General features: G+C 65.6%; 1 protein-coding gene across 1 annotated transcript in view; it reads left to right on the top strand.

Moving 5' to 3' along the window:
* Window positions 1-9324, top strand: part of WNT10A (Wnt family member 10A) — a 35747-nt gene extending 26423 nt beyond the window's left edge. The window contains exons 3-4 of the mRNA XM_075932945.2: window positions 1226-1602; window positions 8253-9324. Coding sequence (XP_075789060.2) covers window positions 1226-1602; window positions 8253-8720 — 845 coding nt within the window. The 3' untranslated portion in view covers window positions 8721-9324. The remainder of the gene's footprint in view (window positions 1-1225; window positions 1603-8252) is intronic.
* The last annotated feature ends 8729 nt before the right edge of the window (window positions 9325-18053 follow it).

Raw genomic sequence — 18053 nt, 5'->3', positions numbered from 1 at the left:
AGACCCACGGCATGCTGTAGGGCAGTGCCCAGGCCATCCCGGTCTCGGCCCCCGAGGCACATAGCGGAAAGGGTGCAGCAGCAAGCATGGCTCCTGGCGCTTGGCCGAGTCCCAGAATGGCAGGGCTCTGGCGGCGCTGGGCACGGGCCACGTGGGCAGACACAGGGCTGAGAGCAGGAAGCGGCAGGGCGGATGCAGGTGGCCTGTGGACTCAGAGAGCTCCGAGCGGGCTTGTGGTGGCACGCAGGCGGCACAGGAGCATGGTGTTGCCCCCTTCTCGGTCACAGCCTTACTGGCAGGGCCGGGATGAGTCCCTTGCCTTGCCTCAGTTTCCCCGCGCTGCGCCATGGCAGTGGTGATACCACCGGCTGTGGACTCTAAGGAAGGAAGAGCTGCATGGCAGGGGGAGGGGGAGGAGGAGGGGTGGCCAGCATGGGCAGAGGTAGAAGAGGCAGGGGAAGGTAACGCCTTCCCAAACAGCCAAGTATGCCCCCCCCCTCCCCCACACCAGCCACGCTGCGGCTAGGGACACCGAGAGGCTCCCCTTCCCCGGGGAGGCACATTGGGGGCTGGAGATCTGCCCTGCCGTGGGGGGGGGGGGGAGGGCTTGGTTCCTGTAGGGGGCGGGGTCTCAGGTAAAAGAGGCGGGGCTGGGGGTTACCCACTGACCATGGTGGGCGGGGCAGCCAGCAGGCAGGAGCCCGGGGGTCGGAATGGGGCAGAAGGAAGGAGACGCTGGGGCCTGGGGTGGAGGGGCCGGGAAGAAGGGTGGGAAAGAGGAGCCCCAGGCTGCTCGGTGCTGGCCAGGGCCCTGGTGGGGTCCTTGGAAAAGGGGTCGGGGGGAGGCTCAGCACAGAAAGACACAGAGCCCCCTTCAGCCTGGCCCCTGTGGGGTGCCCGTGGGCCTGTGCTGTCCTTGGTGACACCCGGGCAGCCCGGAGCTCACTCGTGGGGCCTGATGTGCTTCCTTGGAGGGGCTCCTGTGAGGGGCCAGGTTCTCTGCAGGTCGCCCCCCACCAGCACCTCCCAGGGCCGGGGGAGGGGCTCAGGGCCGGTGTCCCCACCTCGCAGAACCTCCCAGCCTCACTGGCCCAGGCTAACCGGCCTGCGCGCCGGAGACGGCAGCCGAGCCCCAGGGCTGCAGGGATCCCGAGCCAGGCCTCCGGGCTGGGCAGAGCCCCACGCCCCAGCCTGCGACCGACCCCTGCCCTGTGCTTCCTCGCAGGCTTCCGGGAGAGCGCCTTCGCCTCCGCCATCGCGGCCGCCGGGGTGGTGCACGCCGTCGCCAACGCCTGCGCCCTCGGCAAGCTGCAGGCCTGCGGCTGCGACCCGACGCGCCGGGGGGACGAGGCCGCCTTCCGCGCTAATCTGCAGCGGCTGCAGCTGGAGGCCATGAACCGGGGCAAGGGCATGGTGCACGGGGTCCACGTGGAGCACGTGCTGCCTGAGGCCCCGGGGCAGCAGGACTCCTGGGAGTGGGGGGGCTGCAGCCCCGACGTGGACTACGGGGAGAAGTTTGCCAAGGATTTCCTAGACTCCCGGGAAACTTACAAGGACATCCACTCCCGCACGAGGCTTCACAACAACCGCGTGGGCCGGCAGGTGAGTGGGGCTGTTCGGGTGCAGCCGTGGGCGCTCAACCCCAGCTCCCCTGGGGGGCGCCGGGGGGCACAGGGGCAGCAGAGGCAGGGGCAAGAGTCTCCGCTAGGGGAGGTACCGGGAGGTGGTAGAGGGGAGGGAAGCGTCTTGCACCCAAAGCTGCTTGAAGTTTTGTTGCTGAAAGAAAACGTTGCCCAGAACGGCCTTTCCCCGTCGGACGAGCCGGCGTTGCCGCAGAAAACTCCTATTTCCACGGCGTCATTTGGTGCCAATGCCCGTGTTTCGTTTTGGTGGGGGAATCCCCCTCTCCCTCTCTCGCCCTTTGCTTTTCAACCCCTGTGCTCTGTTCCCGCCGCCCAAAAGCTTCCGAACGAAGCAGAATTTGTGGGGAAAGTCGGAATGCAGCGAAAACGACAAAAACGCTCGTTTCTTGCCCCGTTTCGTTGCCACATCCGCCGGCCCTTTTCCAAGCTGGCTGCCGGGGCATTCTGGGTTGTCTAGCAGAGACGAGCAACGGGGTTTGGTTCGGCGCGCCGCCTGGGACTCCCCCAGCTCGCAAACATTGCGCCCAAAGTCCCTTCCGCTCGCCCGCGGGTGGCACATCTTTACTAGGAGAGCCGCGCCGTAAGGAGGGGCTTTCTCCTCGCCGCGCCCGGCCACACGTCCGCACAGACCCGCAGTGGCCTTGCCGCAGCTCTGCAGTTTCCCTCCTTATCGAGTAGTCGATGGAAATTGCAGGACTACTCGATGAGCTGATTAAACGCCATTTAACATCCCTTGCCAGGCTCCAAGGTTAGTGACCAACGGCTCCGTGTCTGGCTGGCGGTCGGTATCAGCAAAGTTCCTCGAGGGTCGGTTCTAGGGCTGCTTTTGTTCAACATCTTTATGCATGACCAGGAGGAGGGGCTGGATTGCACCCTCAGCGAGTTCGCGGGTGACTCTAAGCTGGGGGAGAGGTAGAGGGGTTGAGGACAGGGACAGGGTCCAGAGTGATGGGAAGGGCTAGAGGCATATCAGATAAGAGGCAGCAAAGGCGGGGGGAGAAGGGGGTACTTCAAAGCAGCAGCGCTGCACAGAGCCAGTACCCCGGCCTCCGTATGCACTGCCGCTTGGAAACGCCTTGGCAGAGGAAGAGCGGAGGAGGAAAACGCAGCAGGGACAGGAAGGGGTGCATATGCCCTGGGTGCGTCCCGCTATTTCCCAGCTTTTGGCTGCTTAACTTTGCAACTACGCTGCGGGACAAGGCTTTTGTGGTTCACGGGGGCTTAGCTCCCTCCCCTTGACAGCAGTTTTGCTGGGGCAACTATTATGCGCAGTGCTTTGCAGGCAGGCGGGCACATGGCCAGCCCCTTGTAGGGGGGATGGAAGTTTTTTTGTCAGCAAAAGTTTGGACAAACGGTGTTTATACTGCCTGACATTTAATGCGCCGGCTCAGCGTGTGTGTGGAAGTGGGTGTGACACTACAGGCGCGGTTAGCGGGTTTCACGCTGGGGTTTTATTTCAGTGTTCAGTTATCTTTTGTAACTAAACACAAACAAAAGCGATGCAGGCAGGAATGAAGGGACTTCCATTGCAAACTGCTGTGGCGCTTGGCTGTGACCAGTTAATCGGCTGCCGTGTCCCACCCCAGAGGTGGCAGCATTTGAGTGAGGGGTGCGGCGAGGCCTGGGGCTCCCTGGCGCCAGGTTCACCCTGCAGAGGGCGTGGCGAGCGTGAGAGAGAAAAGGGGGAAGAGAGGGAGTGAGGCTGTGGCGGCGTGTCGGGGTTCTGCACCCTGCCTCCTGCACCCCTGTAATGGCACGGACAGACCCACCCAGCCAGTAGAACAGGGGAGTTTATTGCTTCTCCAGGATACAGCCCAGCACAGATGGAATCTGGTTCCAGGGCCTAGGATGCCTCAGCCCCCTTGAGATGGGGGAGACTGGGCCCCTAAATCCCAGCCCCTTGTTTAGGCTGCTTCCTCCATGATTCCAGCCAGAAACTCAAACTCTCCTCCAGCCCTGCCCCCCAGCCAGGTGCTGGTCTTCGCCCTCCCCCCTTTGTCTCTCCCTGGGGGGCTGAGCCTGGGTGTTTGGGTGAATCCACATTGGGAGAGTCAGTGAGAATCTCCCATCACGGAGCAGAGGGACCCTGGGACACAGAGCAGACACCCCCCTGCCACGCCACAGGGGTGCCCATCTTGCTGGCTGTTGGGCATGCAGGCGGGGGCGGTACTCCTGGCATGGCTTGGGGGCGGGCGCCGTGTGGAAGCCACCCCAAATGGGTGCCTATAAACCTCCGCCTGGCTCCATGCGGCCGGGGCGTGGCGCCGGGGTCTCAGCGATGTGACGCGTTTTGATTGGCACTGCCTCCACCTACACGCCCCGGCAGGCTGCAGGCCCAGCTGGCCTGGGACACTCCCAGCTGAGAAACCGGGAGGCCTGGGCCCGGGACCCCGCATGGAATTTCTGCTTGGCCTCAGAATGCAGCGACCTTGGCACCTGACCTCGGACCTCGGCACCATGGGGAGGGTGGTTTCTGCACCGTTGCACAGCCCTGTCCCTCCCACCTCTGCAGGGACAGGCCAGCGGAGCCTGGGGCCGGCGGGAGGGCTCAGGACGGGACCCCAGAGCCCAGCTGCCGTGTGTTTTATGGAGCACACAGGATCGGGGCTGAGATGAACGGGGAGCAGGAGCTGCCTGTTCATCTCACCACCAAGGCATCCCAGCAGTAAAACGCTCAGGGAGCCTGCGCAGGCCCGTGCGAGGCCACGCGGGCCGGGCACCACAGGGCAGAGGCGTGTCCAGGCCCAGAATGCTGGAGGAGCTGGTGTTAATGGGACCCCAGAGGCCTGGGTGTGAGTCCCGCCCCGCCTGGTGGGCCCGTGTCGAGTTTAGCTTGCATGTTGCCACACTGTGCTAGCAGGGCCCAGCCCCGCTCCGAGCATAGACCCACGGCAGCCCCGGGAAGCTCGACTTTGCCGGGTTGGCCACGCTGCAGGCTAGTGGCTCCGTGCCTCAGTTTCCCCGTCTATAGCCCAGGGAGAACAGCCCTTCTTTGCCGATGTGGGTGGTGAGCTCTTGCCTGGCACACAGGCTCTGTGCCACAGCGGGGGAGCTGTGGGCTTGGGGGGGGGACACATGTCCCATTGGCCCCTGCGCAGGAAACCAGCAGAGTGCTCCGTAGAGCCGGGTGCCGGCTGCAGTGTCACACCCCACGCCCAGGCCAGGGCCCTGCTAGCCGGGAGGAGCCTGGCGCTGGCTGCAGCCGAACCTTCCGCGCCCAGGGCCGTGCCTGAGGGAGCCAGGGCTCAGCGGCCCCAGCGCACACGGCGAGGAACAGAACAGGGGGGCAGGGCAGCAGCGTTCCCTGACGCACCCTGGGTGTGGAGCCACGCGGGGAATCCCCAGGGCCAGGCAGGGGCCCGAGCTGGGGGAGGGAGGCGTAGAGCAGCCAGTCGCTGTAGTGCCCAGGCAGGGGAATTCCAGCAGCTGACTCCAGGGCGCCCAGCTGGGAGCTCACCCCACAGAGGCAGGGCCCCTCCGACGCCCCTCGCTGCGCTGGCCCCGCAGCCCCAGGAGGGAGCGGAGAAGCAGGGGACCGTGGGGAGCAGGAGGCACCAGCCCTTCCCCAGGATTTGTAGCCCTCGCCGATGGGCTGCAAACATGGGAGGAGACGGAGGCTCTGAGCCCGGCTCCTGTCCCTACTGCAATGGAGCAGCTCTTGCCCAGAGGCCTGGGGGCATCTGCCCCCCCCCATGCTAAGACCAAGGGGGTCCGGTCTCCCAGGACCTGTGCTTTGTCCTTCCTGCGCCGCCCAACTGCAGGGCCGGGGGGCGTCTCGGGTGGCTGGTGTCAGGCCCCTGGCAAGCAGCGACCCCGCGCAGGGAGCTGAGCCCAGTGCCAAGCCGGCGGGTCGCGGGGCCCTGGAGAGGGTGCGTGGCAGGGTTCTCGTTCCGCGGCGCCAGGGCCACGGGGGGCAGCCGCAAGCACGTGGCTGCTAATGGGAGAGGGGGTGTTGTGCCCACACGTTCCTGGGCATGCAGTGGGGGAGCTGGGGGGGACCTGGGCGTGGCTCCACGGGGCACAACGGGGGTGAATTTGACCCAGGATGCTCGGAGAATTGGGTTTGGAGAAGCCTCAGGCGCTTGGGTGAACCGAGGACTCCCTGGCGCCTCCTCCCTGCTGCTGCTCCTCAAAGGGCCTTCCGCTGCCCAAAGGGGGCCCCCCCTGCACCCACCCAGGCGGTACCGGCTCAGGGCAGGGGCCCTGCCCGCACGCAGGAAAGCCCAAGCGCCGCAGAGGGGTGAGTGCCTCCCGGCGCTTCGTGATCTGTAATCGGGGGTGCTGCTTTGCCTAAAACCCTCATGGCTCTGTTGTAAACATGGTGGAAGTACAACCTCTGTATGTGTGTGTGTGTGGGGGGGGTGTTGTATTGTAGTGGCTGGCTGGGTCTCTCTTGCCCTGTTTGTGGGCCAGAGAGGCTGCTGCCCTCTGCTGACTGGAATCCAAAATGCTCAGAAGTGTGTCCTATGACCTATACAGCAAACAGCTCGGGGAGATTTTCCTTTTGCTCGCGCAAGAGAGGCCACCTCTGCTTTTGGAGCAGGAGAAGCCAAGTTACCGGGGGGAGGGATCGCTCAGTGGTTTGAGCATTGGCCTGCTAAACCCAGGGGTGTGAGCTCAGGCCTTGAGGAGCCATTCAGGGGTCTGGGGCAAATCCTCTGTCAGGGATGGTGCTGGGTCCTGCCGTGGGGGCAGGGGGCTGGACTCGACTTGACGACCTCTCAAGGTCTATGAGACCTCCGGCCCTTTGCCTTGGAGCGGCGTCCCCCAGGAAGCCCCTGCTTGCTGGGCAAGGAGGGGCACTAATGTCACGGCATCCCTTCTTCTACCCTGTATCCTAGCTCCACAGAACGGGGGGGGGGGGGCACAACAGGACTTGGGAGGGAGTGCCGGCTGCTTCTGGGAGTGGTGCAGGGCCAGGGCAGGGGGGAGCCTTAGCCCCACTGCACCCCTCCCCCAGGAGCCATCTGAGATAAGCAGGGCCCAGCTGGAGCCAGCTCCGAACCCCTGACCCAGTCATGAACCCCCCTCCTGCACCCCAAACCCTGCCCTAGCCCTGAGCCCCCTGGATCCGATCTCCCTTACGGAGCCTGTGGCGGTGCGTCGGGGATCCCCCGATCCTGCACCCCGTCCTCAGCAAGATGAGAGTCCGCCAGCCAGTCGAACGGGGGGTTATCGCTTCTCCGGGACACAGCCCAGCACAGACGTGAGGTGGCTACAGGAATCAGGGCCAGGCAGCCTCAGACCCCTTGGGAGAGGGGTCCCCCGGCCCCTGAGCCCCCAGTACTCAGCTTAGTCTCTTCTCTTCTTGGTTTTTCAGCCAAAAACTGCCCCGCTCCCAGGCCCTGCCCCCCAGCCAGGTGTCCGTCTCCACCTCCCTCCCTTTGTCTCTCCCCTGGGAAGAGCCTTGTTACCTGCTCAGGCTGGGACTGGGTGTCTGGGCCAATCCCCATGGGGGTGAGTCAGTGGGAATCGCACAGCCCAGCGCAGGGGGACCCCAGGTCACAGAGCAGACCCCCCCACTACGGCACAGAGCCTGTACCCTGAACACCCTCCTGCACCCCAACTCCCTGCCCCAAGCTCAGCTCAGAGCCGCTCTCTCACTCCAAATCCCCAAGACCAGCGCCTGTGCCCCAACCCTCTGCCCCAGCTTGGAGGGAGGGGGAACGGTGTGAACGGGGCGGGGCCTCGGAGAAGGGGCGGGAAGGAGGCGGGGCCAGGGGAGTTGGGTGTGAGGTAGAGCCTGGATTGCACTTGCATTCAAAAAGTGATCTTGTGCTTAAAAAGGCTGGAGCCCCCTGCTCTGAGCTGCCCTGCCACGCCCCTCGGCCCTGTGTCCACCCTGGGCTGCCGAGAGTGCGGGGGAGAGCCGGGTGTGTCCCACGGGCCCGCAGCTGCCAAGAGACCTGGGGGCGCCATCCTCTCTCCGTGATGGGGCCTTTGTTCTGCAGCTGCTCCGGGCCCTCCCACGTCGCCCTGGCTTCCCCCTGCACAACCCCCCCGGGAGGGAATGGCCCCGTTTCACAGCTGGGCGGCCTGGCCCCGCCAAGGGGCTGCAGGCGGATCAGAGCTGGGGGCGGATCAAAGCCGGCTTGCGTCACAGGAGCAGCCGCCCGCGGCAGTGGGGGAACCCCTGGGCTGGATCCAAGCTGGGCGGGTGTGTAACTTACACACCTAGTGTGGGTCACTGCCGCATGCAGTGGCAGCTAGACCACAGCAACAGCTAAGAACTAGAGACCTCTACAGCACGGGCTGGGAGCCAGCTGGCTTTTAGCTCAGAGGGTAGAGGCTCCTGTACTAAGCTCCAGAGGTCCCAGGTTCAAACCTGCCCGGTGGTGGTTACGTGTGGAGTCCGCGGGTGCCACTGACCCGGGGTCACAGAGGGCCCAGCTCCAAGCGATCCAGTGCCAGCAACCCTCTTCCCCAAAACCCAGGTCAACGGGCCTGCTAGCTCGTTTGTCTTCGCCCTCGGCCGGTAACCCAGCAGGAGCCGCAGCACGTGGCCGTGCCGGGTGCTCCTGGCAGTAGCGCATGGGGGCTGGGCTGCTCCCTGTGCAGCTGCAGCGGGGGGGCGCTCAGGCTGGGCTTAACGCAGCCCTGTCCCCGCAGGTGGTGCTGGAGAACATGCGGCAGAAGTGCAAGTGCCACGGCACGTCCGGCAGCTGCCAGCTGAAGACGTGCTGGCAGGTGACGCCCGAGTTCCGCCTGGTGGGCGCCGTGCTCAAGGAGCGCTTCTGGGGGGCCACGCTCATCCGGCCCCACAACCGCAACACGGGCCAGCTGGAGCCAGGCCCCGGGCGGCCCCGGCGCCGAGCCGGCCTCGGCAGCCTCGTCTACTTCGAGAAATCGCCCGACTTCTGCGAGCGGGAGCCGGCGCTGGACTCCTGGGGCACGCGGGGCCGGCGGTGCAGCAAGAGCAGCCCGGGCACGGGTGGCTGCGAGAGCCTGTGCTGCGGGCGGGGCCACAACGTGCTGCGCCAAACCCGCAGCGAGCGCTGCCACTGCCGCTTCCACTGGTGCTGCTTCGTGGCCTGCGAGCAGTGCCGGCTCAGCGAGTGGGTGAGCGTCTGCAAGTGAGCGGGGCCAGGCGAGGGCGCCACGGGACAGACAGCCCCGGCCCCGCACGGCTGGCCTCACCTCGCCCCTTCCACTCTGGCAGCGCCTGGGGCCTGTCCCCACCAGGCGCCCCGGATCCCGGCCGTGGGCAAAGGCCACCGCTGCCCCCCACCCCCGAGGACACAGCAGGGCCGCTCCGTGGCAGGGCGGGCTGGGACGGGGGTGGGTCGTTTCCCAGCTCTGCACAGTCCCTCTTCCGTGGCAGCGTCAGCCCCCGCCCACGGGCCACCAAGCGTGGACAGGATCTGGCCACACACGGCTCCGGCCAAAACTCCCCCGTGGGGACACGCGCAGAGACCTGCAGGGGGCCAGAGACCCCGTCGGTCGCCAGCCCGCCCACCCGGCTCCGTCCAGGGCAGCTCCCCTGCGGGAGCCAGCGCCGGGTGCGCCCTGCTGCCCTGGAGGGATTTGGGGAGCCCCGCGGGAGTGAGCTCTGGAGGGACATTGACCTGGCGTTTCTCAGAGGAGGGGCCCCCGTGCCTCGTGGCAGCGCCGCGTGTGCCCGGGGCCCCGGCTGGGCACGGTAAGTTATTTTATTATTGTGAATAAAAGCGGCTTGCAGACAGCGCCCTGCAGGGCTTCAGCGCCGGGCGGGGCAGGGAGTCGGGAGGGGTGGGATGGGGGGGTAACCCCCTCCATGCTGAGTCCCCCTGGATTCCCAGGGTGCTTATGCTGCTGTGGGAAGGCAGGAGAGACCCCCTAGAACCAGGGGTGCTGCTTCAAGCACCGTAACCTCCCTCGCCCATTGGCTCTGTGCTCCCTGAGCACCCTGGGCCGACTCTCCAGGGAGGCCGGGGCACTCAGGATCCGGCCTCTGCGGGGCAGCCCAAGCAGGGGAAGCGAGGCTCAAGCTGCGGTGAGAGCTTGGCCCCTGCCCCAGGTGCGTAGCACCAGAAACAAGAAACAGGGCCAAGCCAGGGGGGACAGAAGGGACAGCAAAGCTACCAGGCCCCTGCAGAGACGTGCTCCTGATCGCGGGGGTTGCTGTGTGTCAGTGTAACCCACGCACCTAGTGCCATTCGCTGCCCAGGCGGTGGCACCTCGACCACATACAGCGAGCGATAAGAGCCAGGAAGCCCTCCAGCCCACGCTGGGAGCCAGCTGGCTCTGTAGCTCAAGCCGTAGAGCAGGGGTGGCCAACCCATTCCAGGCAAAGAGCCAAAGAGCCGGGCAAAAAAACAAAAAAAAAAGGACTTCCCCTTTAAGAAAATGCGTTTAGAGGCTTTTTGGCCACCTCAGTCGCACCGAATGGCTACCCTGCCCTGGTGAGCTGGGAGGAGAGGGCTGTTTTCAGGGGCGCGGGGGCGGCTTTATGATCCACGTGGGGGGCTTCGCGAGCTGCACCCTTGCAGGGAAGAGCCACGTGTGGGCCATGGGTTGGCCACAGCTGCTGTAGAGGCTCCGACAGGTTCAAATCCACCCAGGGGCAGGTACTTAGCACGGTGCCCGCTTGCTCGGTGGGCTGCAGACGAGGGGTCATCCCCCGCCACAGGAATGCAGCCACCTCCGAGGAAACACGCCAGCTGGCCAGGAGTGTGCAGCCGCCACAGGGGGCACCCCGGTTCCTGCAGGAAGAAGGGAAGCAGAGAGGCCGGACTGGGGGGCTGGACTGGGCTCTGGGGCTCGCTCCTGGACACGCACAGGGAAGGATTCTTCACACAGGCCAAGTCTGTGTCACTGCAGAGATTTGCTCCCACGTCGCGCAGAGCCACCTCCGCCAGGAGCAGGACGCTGCCCTGTGCCAGTCCCCCCCACCCCGCAACTGCCACCTGCCCTCCACAGGGGCGCTGGTTCCCACCCGCCCTGTTCTCTCGCCCCTTGTGCCCACAGTCCCCTGGGCCCTCTGCCTCCCCGCGGGGGCTCTCCTAATCCCCCAGGGGTTCTCAGCCTAAGAGCGTGAATGGGGACCAACGTGACTCTAATTCACTGGTGTCCAACCAGTTCTGAAGCGAGCTAGCCACGCTCAGCTGGGCAAATAGCCACATGCGGCTGGTGGCGAGCATGCTGGGCACCGTGCTAATGGCCCCTAACTGTTCCCATCCATGCCTGGAAGAAGTTTTGTTCCCTGCACCAAGGCATGTGTGCATGCGCACCACCCGTGGAAACAGGCTGCCAGCTGTGGGCATTCTGCTAATCAGCTGGGCGGCTTTTGAATCTCTCCTGGGTGGCTGCCCACACGCTCAGCTTCCAGAGAACACTGATGGGGACCCACAGGCAGGGGAACCCCTCTGCCCAGTACAATGCTGCATAGAAACCCTGGACACCTCCCCCTCCCATCTCTACATCAGCACCAGCCGCACGGTGACTCCCAGCTGGTCAGCCCCTGGGTCTCGGGGTGGGTGGGGCAGCCGCTCACTGCACATCAATCACACCTCGGCCCTTTGTACTTGGCGCCTGGTGCCAGACTCCAAGGGGCTGTTTGGCTTGGCGTGTGTGATCTCGCTGGGCTGCCTGCCTCAGACAGTAATTGGCTCTCCCCTCCACCGGCTCATTAACGCCCAGCTACTAATCCAGCAGCACTTACAGGCTGCAACTGCTGGGGCCACGCTGCCTGTGGCTCCCCGGCCCTCTCCTTGATGTGGTCTCTGGGGAGGTGCAGCGGGACCCTGGCTACACCCCTCAGACCCACCCAACTACCCCCGGCTCCCACGATCACAGGCTGGGGCACTTCCAAGGCACCGAGCTCGCAGGCGCCAGGCCCTCCCCAAAAAGCCAGCCAGCTCCAGGAAGCACCCAGCACAGGGGGAATTGAGCAGATGCTGGCCGGCCACAGCACTGACCTGCCGTCGCTTCCTTAGCTACCCCCCAGCCTCTGACCCGGGAGCAGAGCTGGCCCCAAACAGGCCCGTATGCCAGGGAGCAGCAATGCTGCCACTGGACTCGGGCCCTGGTTTGAACCCACTCCCCTGCTGTTTGCCACAGCTGCCACCGAACGTCCGGCCACAGCCTGCCCGCTCTCCAGGCTGGAGGAGATGGAACCGTCCCCTGGGGCCCTCAGCGTGGCCGGCCCCAGAAGGCCTCTGGCTTGCACGTCCCATCGCATTCCGCCGCCTGGCTCGCCGGCTCTGTTGCCACCGCTCCGTTTCGACACAGTGCCCCTTCGCTGAAATATCCGGGCACGTGGAGGAGAAATGAGCCAGAAGAGGGGGTGGAGCAGGCTCCAGGGACAGCAAGAGGATAATTAGGGGTTTGGAACAGGGCCCATATGAAGAGAGATTGAAAAGACTGGGACTGTGCAACTTAGAAAAGAGGAGACTAAGGGGGGGATAGGACAGAGGTCTATAAAATCATGACTGGTGTGGAAAAAGCGAATAAGGAAAAGTTATTGACTTATTCTCACAATATAAGAGCGAGGGGTCACCCAATGAAATGAACAGGCAGCAGGTTGAAAACAAACCAAAGGAAGTTTTTCTTTACTCAGCGCACAGTCGACCTGTGGAACTCCTCGCCAGAGGATGCGGTGAAGGCTAAGACTTTCACAGGGTTCAAAAAAGAGCTAGATAGATCCATGGAGGTTAGGTCCATCAGTGGCTACTAGCCAGGCTGGGTAGGGAGGGTGTCCCCAGCCTCTGTTTCTATGGAAAAGGGCGACAGGGGAGGGATCACGTGAGGATTCCCTGTTGTGTCCCCTCCCTCTGGGGCACCTGGCACTGGCCGCTGTGGGCAGACAGGACACTGGGCTGCATGGGCCTTTGCTCTGACCCCGTCTGGCCACTTATGCTCTTAGGATTCGTGGGCACCAGGGAATTCAGAGCTGCCTCGTGGGAGGCGCTTAGTGCCTGGGCAGTGAGACTCGGGACCAGGCCGCCCGGAAGGGTATGTCCCCGGCCCTGGCTTTTAGCTCTCGAGATCCCTGGTGCAGACCGGCCACGACCACGCGGCCCCGCGAGGGAAACGCCCCTGCCCAGCCGCTTGCTCTGAGCGACGGACAAACCAGGACGAGGCTTTACCCCATTAGGGCACCAGTTCCAACAGGCCCCCAGAACCCCCTGCACCTCATGGGTGAAGAGAGGGGGGCGCCCCCGAGCCACCGCTCCCCCGCTGCTCAGGGTGGTCTGTCAAGCCCCAGCTCCTGGAGTCATGGCTTTTGCAGAGAGCTTTCAAGGGACTCTCTCCCAACGGGGCCTGCCACAGCCCACAGAAAGCGCCCTGTGGATTTCAGCAAGGCCCAGGCACTTGAGGCTTCGGGCCAGCCCCGGGCCTCCCAGGAGGGGCGAGAAGAGCAGCCTGTTAGGATGGGGCATCAAGCAAAGGCAGGTCCTGGCCACAGAGCCTGGAGCCCCAGGGCTGGGCCCTGCGGCTGCAGGAGAAGGAATAGGTAGGAGGGGGCACTCCCCAAGTCCCCATTGCCTCCAGCCCCACACCTTGCTCTGCAGCGCCCCCTCTGGCTGATCCAGGCACAGCAGGAGAGCCACGGCCCCAGACTCTGCTCCGCAGCCGGCTCCAGCCTCTTCCCCTCCCAGCTCGGGCTGTTCTCCAGCTGGCTCGCAGCCGTGGGAGGGAGCCGCATGCCGGGGCACCGGGCGCGATGGGGCCTGCCCTCCCGGACCATTAACACGCGCCCGGGGGGGCTAGCGGCACCACAGGCGTGTACGCCAGCAGCGCGTGCCCCATCACGCCCGAGCACCACGGCTCCGCAGGGAGAGGAGAGGCGGGAATTCTTCTCCCAGCACGCGGGAGGTTCCCCCACCGCCGGCATGCACAGCCCCCTCCCCGCCCTCAGCCCCTCGGCCGGGCTGCGCTGTCGGCTCCCTGCTGGAGAAACACGAGTCTTGGGGTGGAGGGGACGTGCCAGCCAACGCCTCTTCCAGGCCTCGCAGCCCAGCTGGGCTCCCAGGGAGCAAGACCCCCCCCGGACGGGCTCTAGAAACCAGACCCAGCAAGCACAACCCTGCCCCAGGAGCGAGCCAGCTCGCCCCCTTCCAAAGAGACGCTGTGGGGCGACCCCCATCCTTGCTACTGCCTTCCCTGTGCCAGCTGGCGGACAACCCTCCAGAGCCAGGCTCCCTACCGGGGCCAGCGCAGAGCAAATCCAGCCAGGCCCCATGGATCATAGCGCTGCCGGTGGGGGCCGGGGGCTGTTGCACAAGGCCACAGGCAGGGGGCTGCTCCGGCCCCGCAGGAGGAGGGGAGAGGAGAGGGGGTCTAAACTCAGAGCAGCAGGACTCTTCCCGGCCTTACTCCAGTGTAAATCCGGAGTGACTCCGCTGCAGCATGTACACGGGGCTGGGCGGGTTTCCTCTTCCTGAACCCCAGAGCCACAGGAGCGTGACCAACACACGCCCCGTCTCTGCTCTTCTCCCTGGATCCCTGGGACCCAGCCAGGTTTTGTGGGTGATCCAGAGCAGACGCGGCCCTAGAACAGCTGCTTTTCTCTTCCCCTGCGTGGGCCCAGAGGGGCCCCGCTGGCTACGTGCCGGCTGGGTGCAGAGCAGCCAGCCGGGAACACTGTGCTCCCACCTGCTGCAGCACCCAGCGCCCAAAACTCCCCAGGGCAGAGCTCTTCAAATCAACATCCGGCCGGCTCTGCAGCTGCCTGGCAGGGCGGCTCCGCCACGTCCCTCGGCGGTGCCGGTGGGGGATTGCGGCGTTCCGATTTCGTGCCTTGCGTCCACTCTGACGTGGGCTGCCTGTGCCTTCCAGCCGTGGCGTGGAGGCGCAGCCAGGGCCGGCTCGGTTCGCGGCTTGGCCGATGGCGCCAGGCCAGCCGCTGACGTACGGTAGAAACGCCACAGAGTTCACTAGGCCGGCTTTCCAGCTCGGCCGGCCTCCCACTGCCCGGCACGGGGCTGGCGGGGGCACCCCCTCGGCTGCATTGGTACCACTTTGAGATGGAGAGTCGCCCGGACACATCCCAGCATGGCTCACACGATGGGGTGTGCTCCCCACATCAGCCCTGTCGTGTATCGCGAGCCTGGGAGGTCACCCATCTCCCCCACAGCCTGCTCTGGAGCCGGGAGTGGGGCAGGAGGCAGGGAGGGGACTGAAGTAGCCATGGGGCACAGAGTCGGGGAGGAGAAGAGGAGAGTCAGTGGGGTGGGGTATGAAGGAGCCCAAGCAAACCCCAACAAGGGCAGGGACCAGAGGGCCTGGGTTGTCGTTCTAGCGTCCATGGGCTGCAGCCTGGGGGAGCAGGAGGGTCGGGCTCCCTGCCTGCCATGGGGATAGCCGCTCCCACGGAGCCTGAGGAGTCGGCATTTGGGCAGGGGTCCCGCTGGACTTTGTGGCCCCGGAAGAGCGGGTTAAGGGCGACCCGCCTGGAAGGCCGCATGACCAGGACTAGCACAGAGCAAGTGCGGGGCCCCCAACACGGGGAGAGCCCCATTCCCAGAGCCAGACACACACACACCCCGCAGGGTTCGGTGCACCGACGCTTAGGGGTCACGGGGCACCCCAGGCAGCCCCATTCCCCAGAGAAAGGGGGTTGCCGCTGCCGCTGTCTGCAGTTCGGCTGGGGGCGCGCCCGCCACTGGGGACCCGTGACGGACACTCGAAGGCCCACATCCCACCCGAGCTAGCGCCTGACGTGCCTCGGTTCCAGGCCAGCACACTGCAAGGGCCGGGCGTGCTCAGGGCCCCCCGGCCGAGGGAGGCCACAGCCCAGACGTGGCAGAGAAGCCGTGGGTCTCGTTGCTAGCTGGGGGTTCAGAGGAGCAATCCCCGTCCCCGGTGACCAGCTGGTGCAGAGGGGCCTTCTCCTTAGGCTGACAGTGGCAGGGCGGAGGGCAGGGGGGGCAGATCTGACAGGGGGCACCAGGACTAGAGTCCGGCCTGAGGCTCTTCCAACGTGCCCCTTGGGCCAAGGCAGGATCAGAGCCTCCCGAGGGGCCGAGGAGGGGACTTCCAGGGGCGGTGCCCCCCCCAAAGCGTGGAGGAGCGGCACCCCAGGGCGGGCGGGGCGGGGAAGAGCAGACCTCTCAGACTCACACCCCGGGCGGATTTGTTGGGGCAGCGCCTGCCAGAGGCTGGGACGGGCAGACGGGGCGGATCACTGGAGACTCGCCCTGTTCCTGCGGCAGCGCCCAGCGCCGGTCACTGGCCGAGCGGCGCTGGGCTGGACCATTGGCCTGGCCCGGCCTGGCTGCACTTACGCTCTTGTGATCTTGCCGTGAGGATCCCCTGGCATCTCTGCTCAGCAGCCCTGTTGCCTGCCAAGCCCACCCGGCCCCCAGCCCCCAGCCCCCAGCCCCCAGCCCCTCACACGTCAGCGGGGCAGCTCCCATGCCAGGTGGCTGGGGAGAGCCATGAGCGGGCGAGTCCAGGCAAACTGCCGGCTGGCATGGGCGGAATGCTGCCCGTCGGGGCGGGATCAGGGGAAGGGACCCCTAGAAATGAATCCAGCCGCTCCTCTCCCCGCCCCGCCCCTCCCCTCCCTGCCCTCTCTTCAGCTCCTTCCTTCCCTCCCCGTCCCCCTTCGGCTCGGCTTGGCACAGCCCCTCCCAGGGGAGGGCTGTCTGCTCTGTAACCCGGGGTTCCCCTGCGCTGGGCTGTGTGATTCCCACGGACTCACCCCCACGTGCATTGGCCCAGACACCCAGTCCCAGCCTGGGCAGATGTGACGTAGTGGGGGTACTTGCTGGGATGTGGTGACCCCTGCTGTCTGGAGCAAGACCCAGCAGGGAAAACCTCACTAGGCAGAGGTAAGGACAAACTTGTTGAACCAGTGGCCAGACACCCCCCATGGAGAGGAACAAAGGAAGGTGAATGCGGCCCTGGCTGGGGGGCAGGGCTGGAAGTGGGTTAGTTGGTTGGTGGCTGTCTGGGAGGATGGATGAGACAGCCTAGGGAGAGGAGCTGGAGTTTTAGGGGCCCAGTCTCCCCCATCTCAAGGGGTCCTGAGGCATCCTAGCCCAGTTCCTGTGACCAGATTACATCTGTGCTGCGCTGTGCTGGAGGAGCAATAAACCACCCTCAATTCCACTGGCTGGTACAGTCTGTTTGTGCCATTCCGGGGTGCAGGAGACGGGGAACCCCCAACGTGCCGTCACAGCAGATAACAAGGCTCTTCCCAGGGGAGAGACAAAGGGAGGGAGGTGGAGACGGACACCTGCCTGGGGGCAGGGCCTGGGAGCTGGGCAGTTTTTGGCTGGGATGACATGGAGAGAGGAGACTAATCAGGGTGCTGGGAGTTCAGGGGGGCTGGGCACTCCTGCCCCAAGGGGTCTAGGGCTGCCAGCGCCTGGCTCCTGAAGCCACATCCCGTCTGTGCTGGGCTGTATCCCGGAGAAGCAATAAACCCTCCCTGTTCTACTGGCTGGCAGACTCTCATCTTGCTGCCGATGGGGTGCAGGATCAGGGGGTCCCCGACATGCCGCCACCACAGCTCCCTGCAGACCGGGGGCTCCGCTTGCTCCCTGCGTGGCGTGCGGCTGGCACAGGGGCCCTGTGGGTGGCAGGTGACCCAGTGGGGAAGACCATGGAGCCTTGTGCTTGGGGGATGGAGGAGGCCGAGAGACCCTCCGAGAGGGGTGGCGGCCAGGACTCTGGGGGGCGCAGGGGCCGAGGGCTCACGCACACTGAGCCAGAGCTGGGCGCTCAGTGAGGGGGGGCTCAGCCCAAGGGGAGCAAGGCTGGCTGGCTGGGCAGGGCCGGGCTGTGGGGGGAGGATACTGCCCAGCGCCATGGCCCTATGAGAGCCCTTGGATGCCAGGCCCCAGTCCAGTTTCCAGCTCCCCCGTTCGCGGCCCGACGCCCAGCCGGGCGGGTCCCCAGGCTGGAGATCCGCAAGGGCCTGGTCCTCCAGAGCTGAGCACATCCAGCTCCTGCTGACACCTGGGGGGTCTCAGCACCGCTGAGAATCGGCCCCCCCTTCTCTGGGCCTCAGGGTCTCACCCCGGAGCAATGCCGGGAGATACCCCCTGTGCGCCATGGATGGGCCCCGACAGCTGGGCAGGGCAGCGGCCAGCCGGGGCGTCGTGGCAGAGGGACTCCTGGGGGACTAACAGGAGTAGCCTCCCTCAGGACGAGCCCCCCCGCCCAGCCACCTCCCCACACGCTCCCCCAGGGAAGCTGCCTGCCCACATGCCCTGGCTTTGGTGTGGCTCTGGCGCGCTCAGCCCGGCCTGGGCTTGTGTTAAGGGCACTCACCCAGCTGCTGAGCAGGCTGAATGGGAGCCAGAAAACCTCCGCTCCCCGGCAGCACGCGGAAAGCCCAAGAGGTTCCCAGAGGCAGCCGCTTGGGCTCCAGCGGCCAAGCAGGATCGCCCCAGCTCCCACCGCCCTGATCTGGAGTCCCTTCAGCTGGGGGGCAGGGAACTCCCGTTCATAATGACAGGGTGACACCACCAGCACCAG

Source organism: Pelodiscus sinensis, chromosome 7 (genome assembly GCF_052426305.1).
Source record: "Pelodiscus sinensis isolate ZL-2025 chromosome 7, ASM5242630v1, whole genome shotgun sequence".
NCBI lineage: Eukaryota > Metazoa > Chordata > Testudines > Trionychidae > Pelodiscus > Pelodiscus sinensis.
Note: the sequence above shows the minus strand (reverse complement) of the source record. Positions and strands in the feature narration are given on the sequence as shown.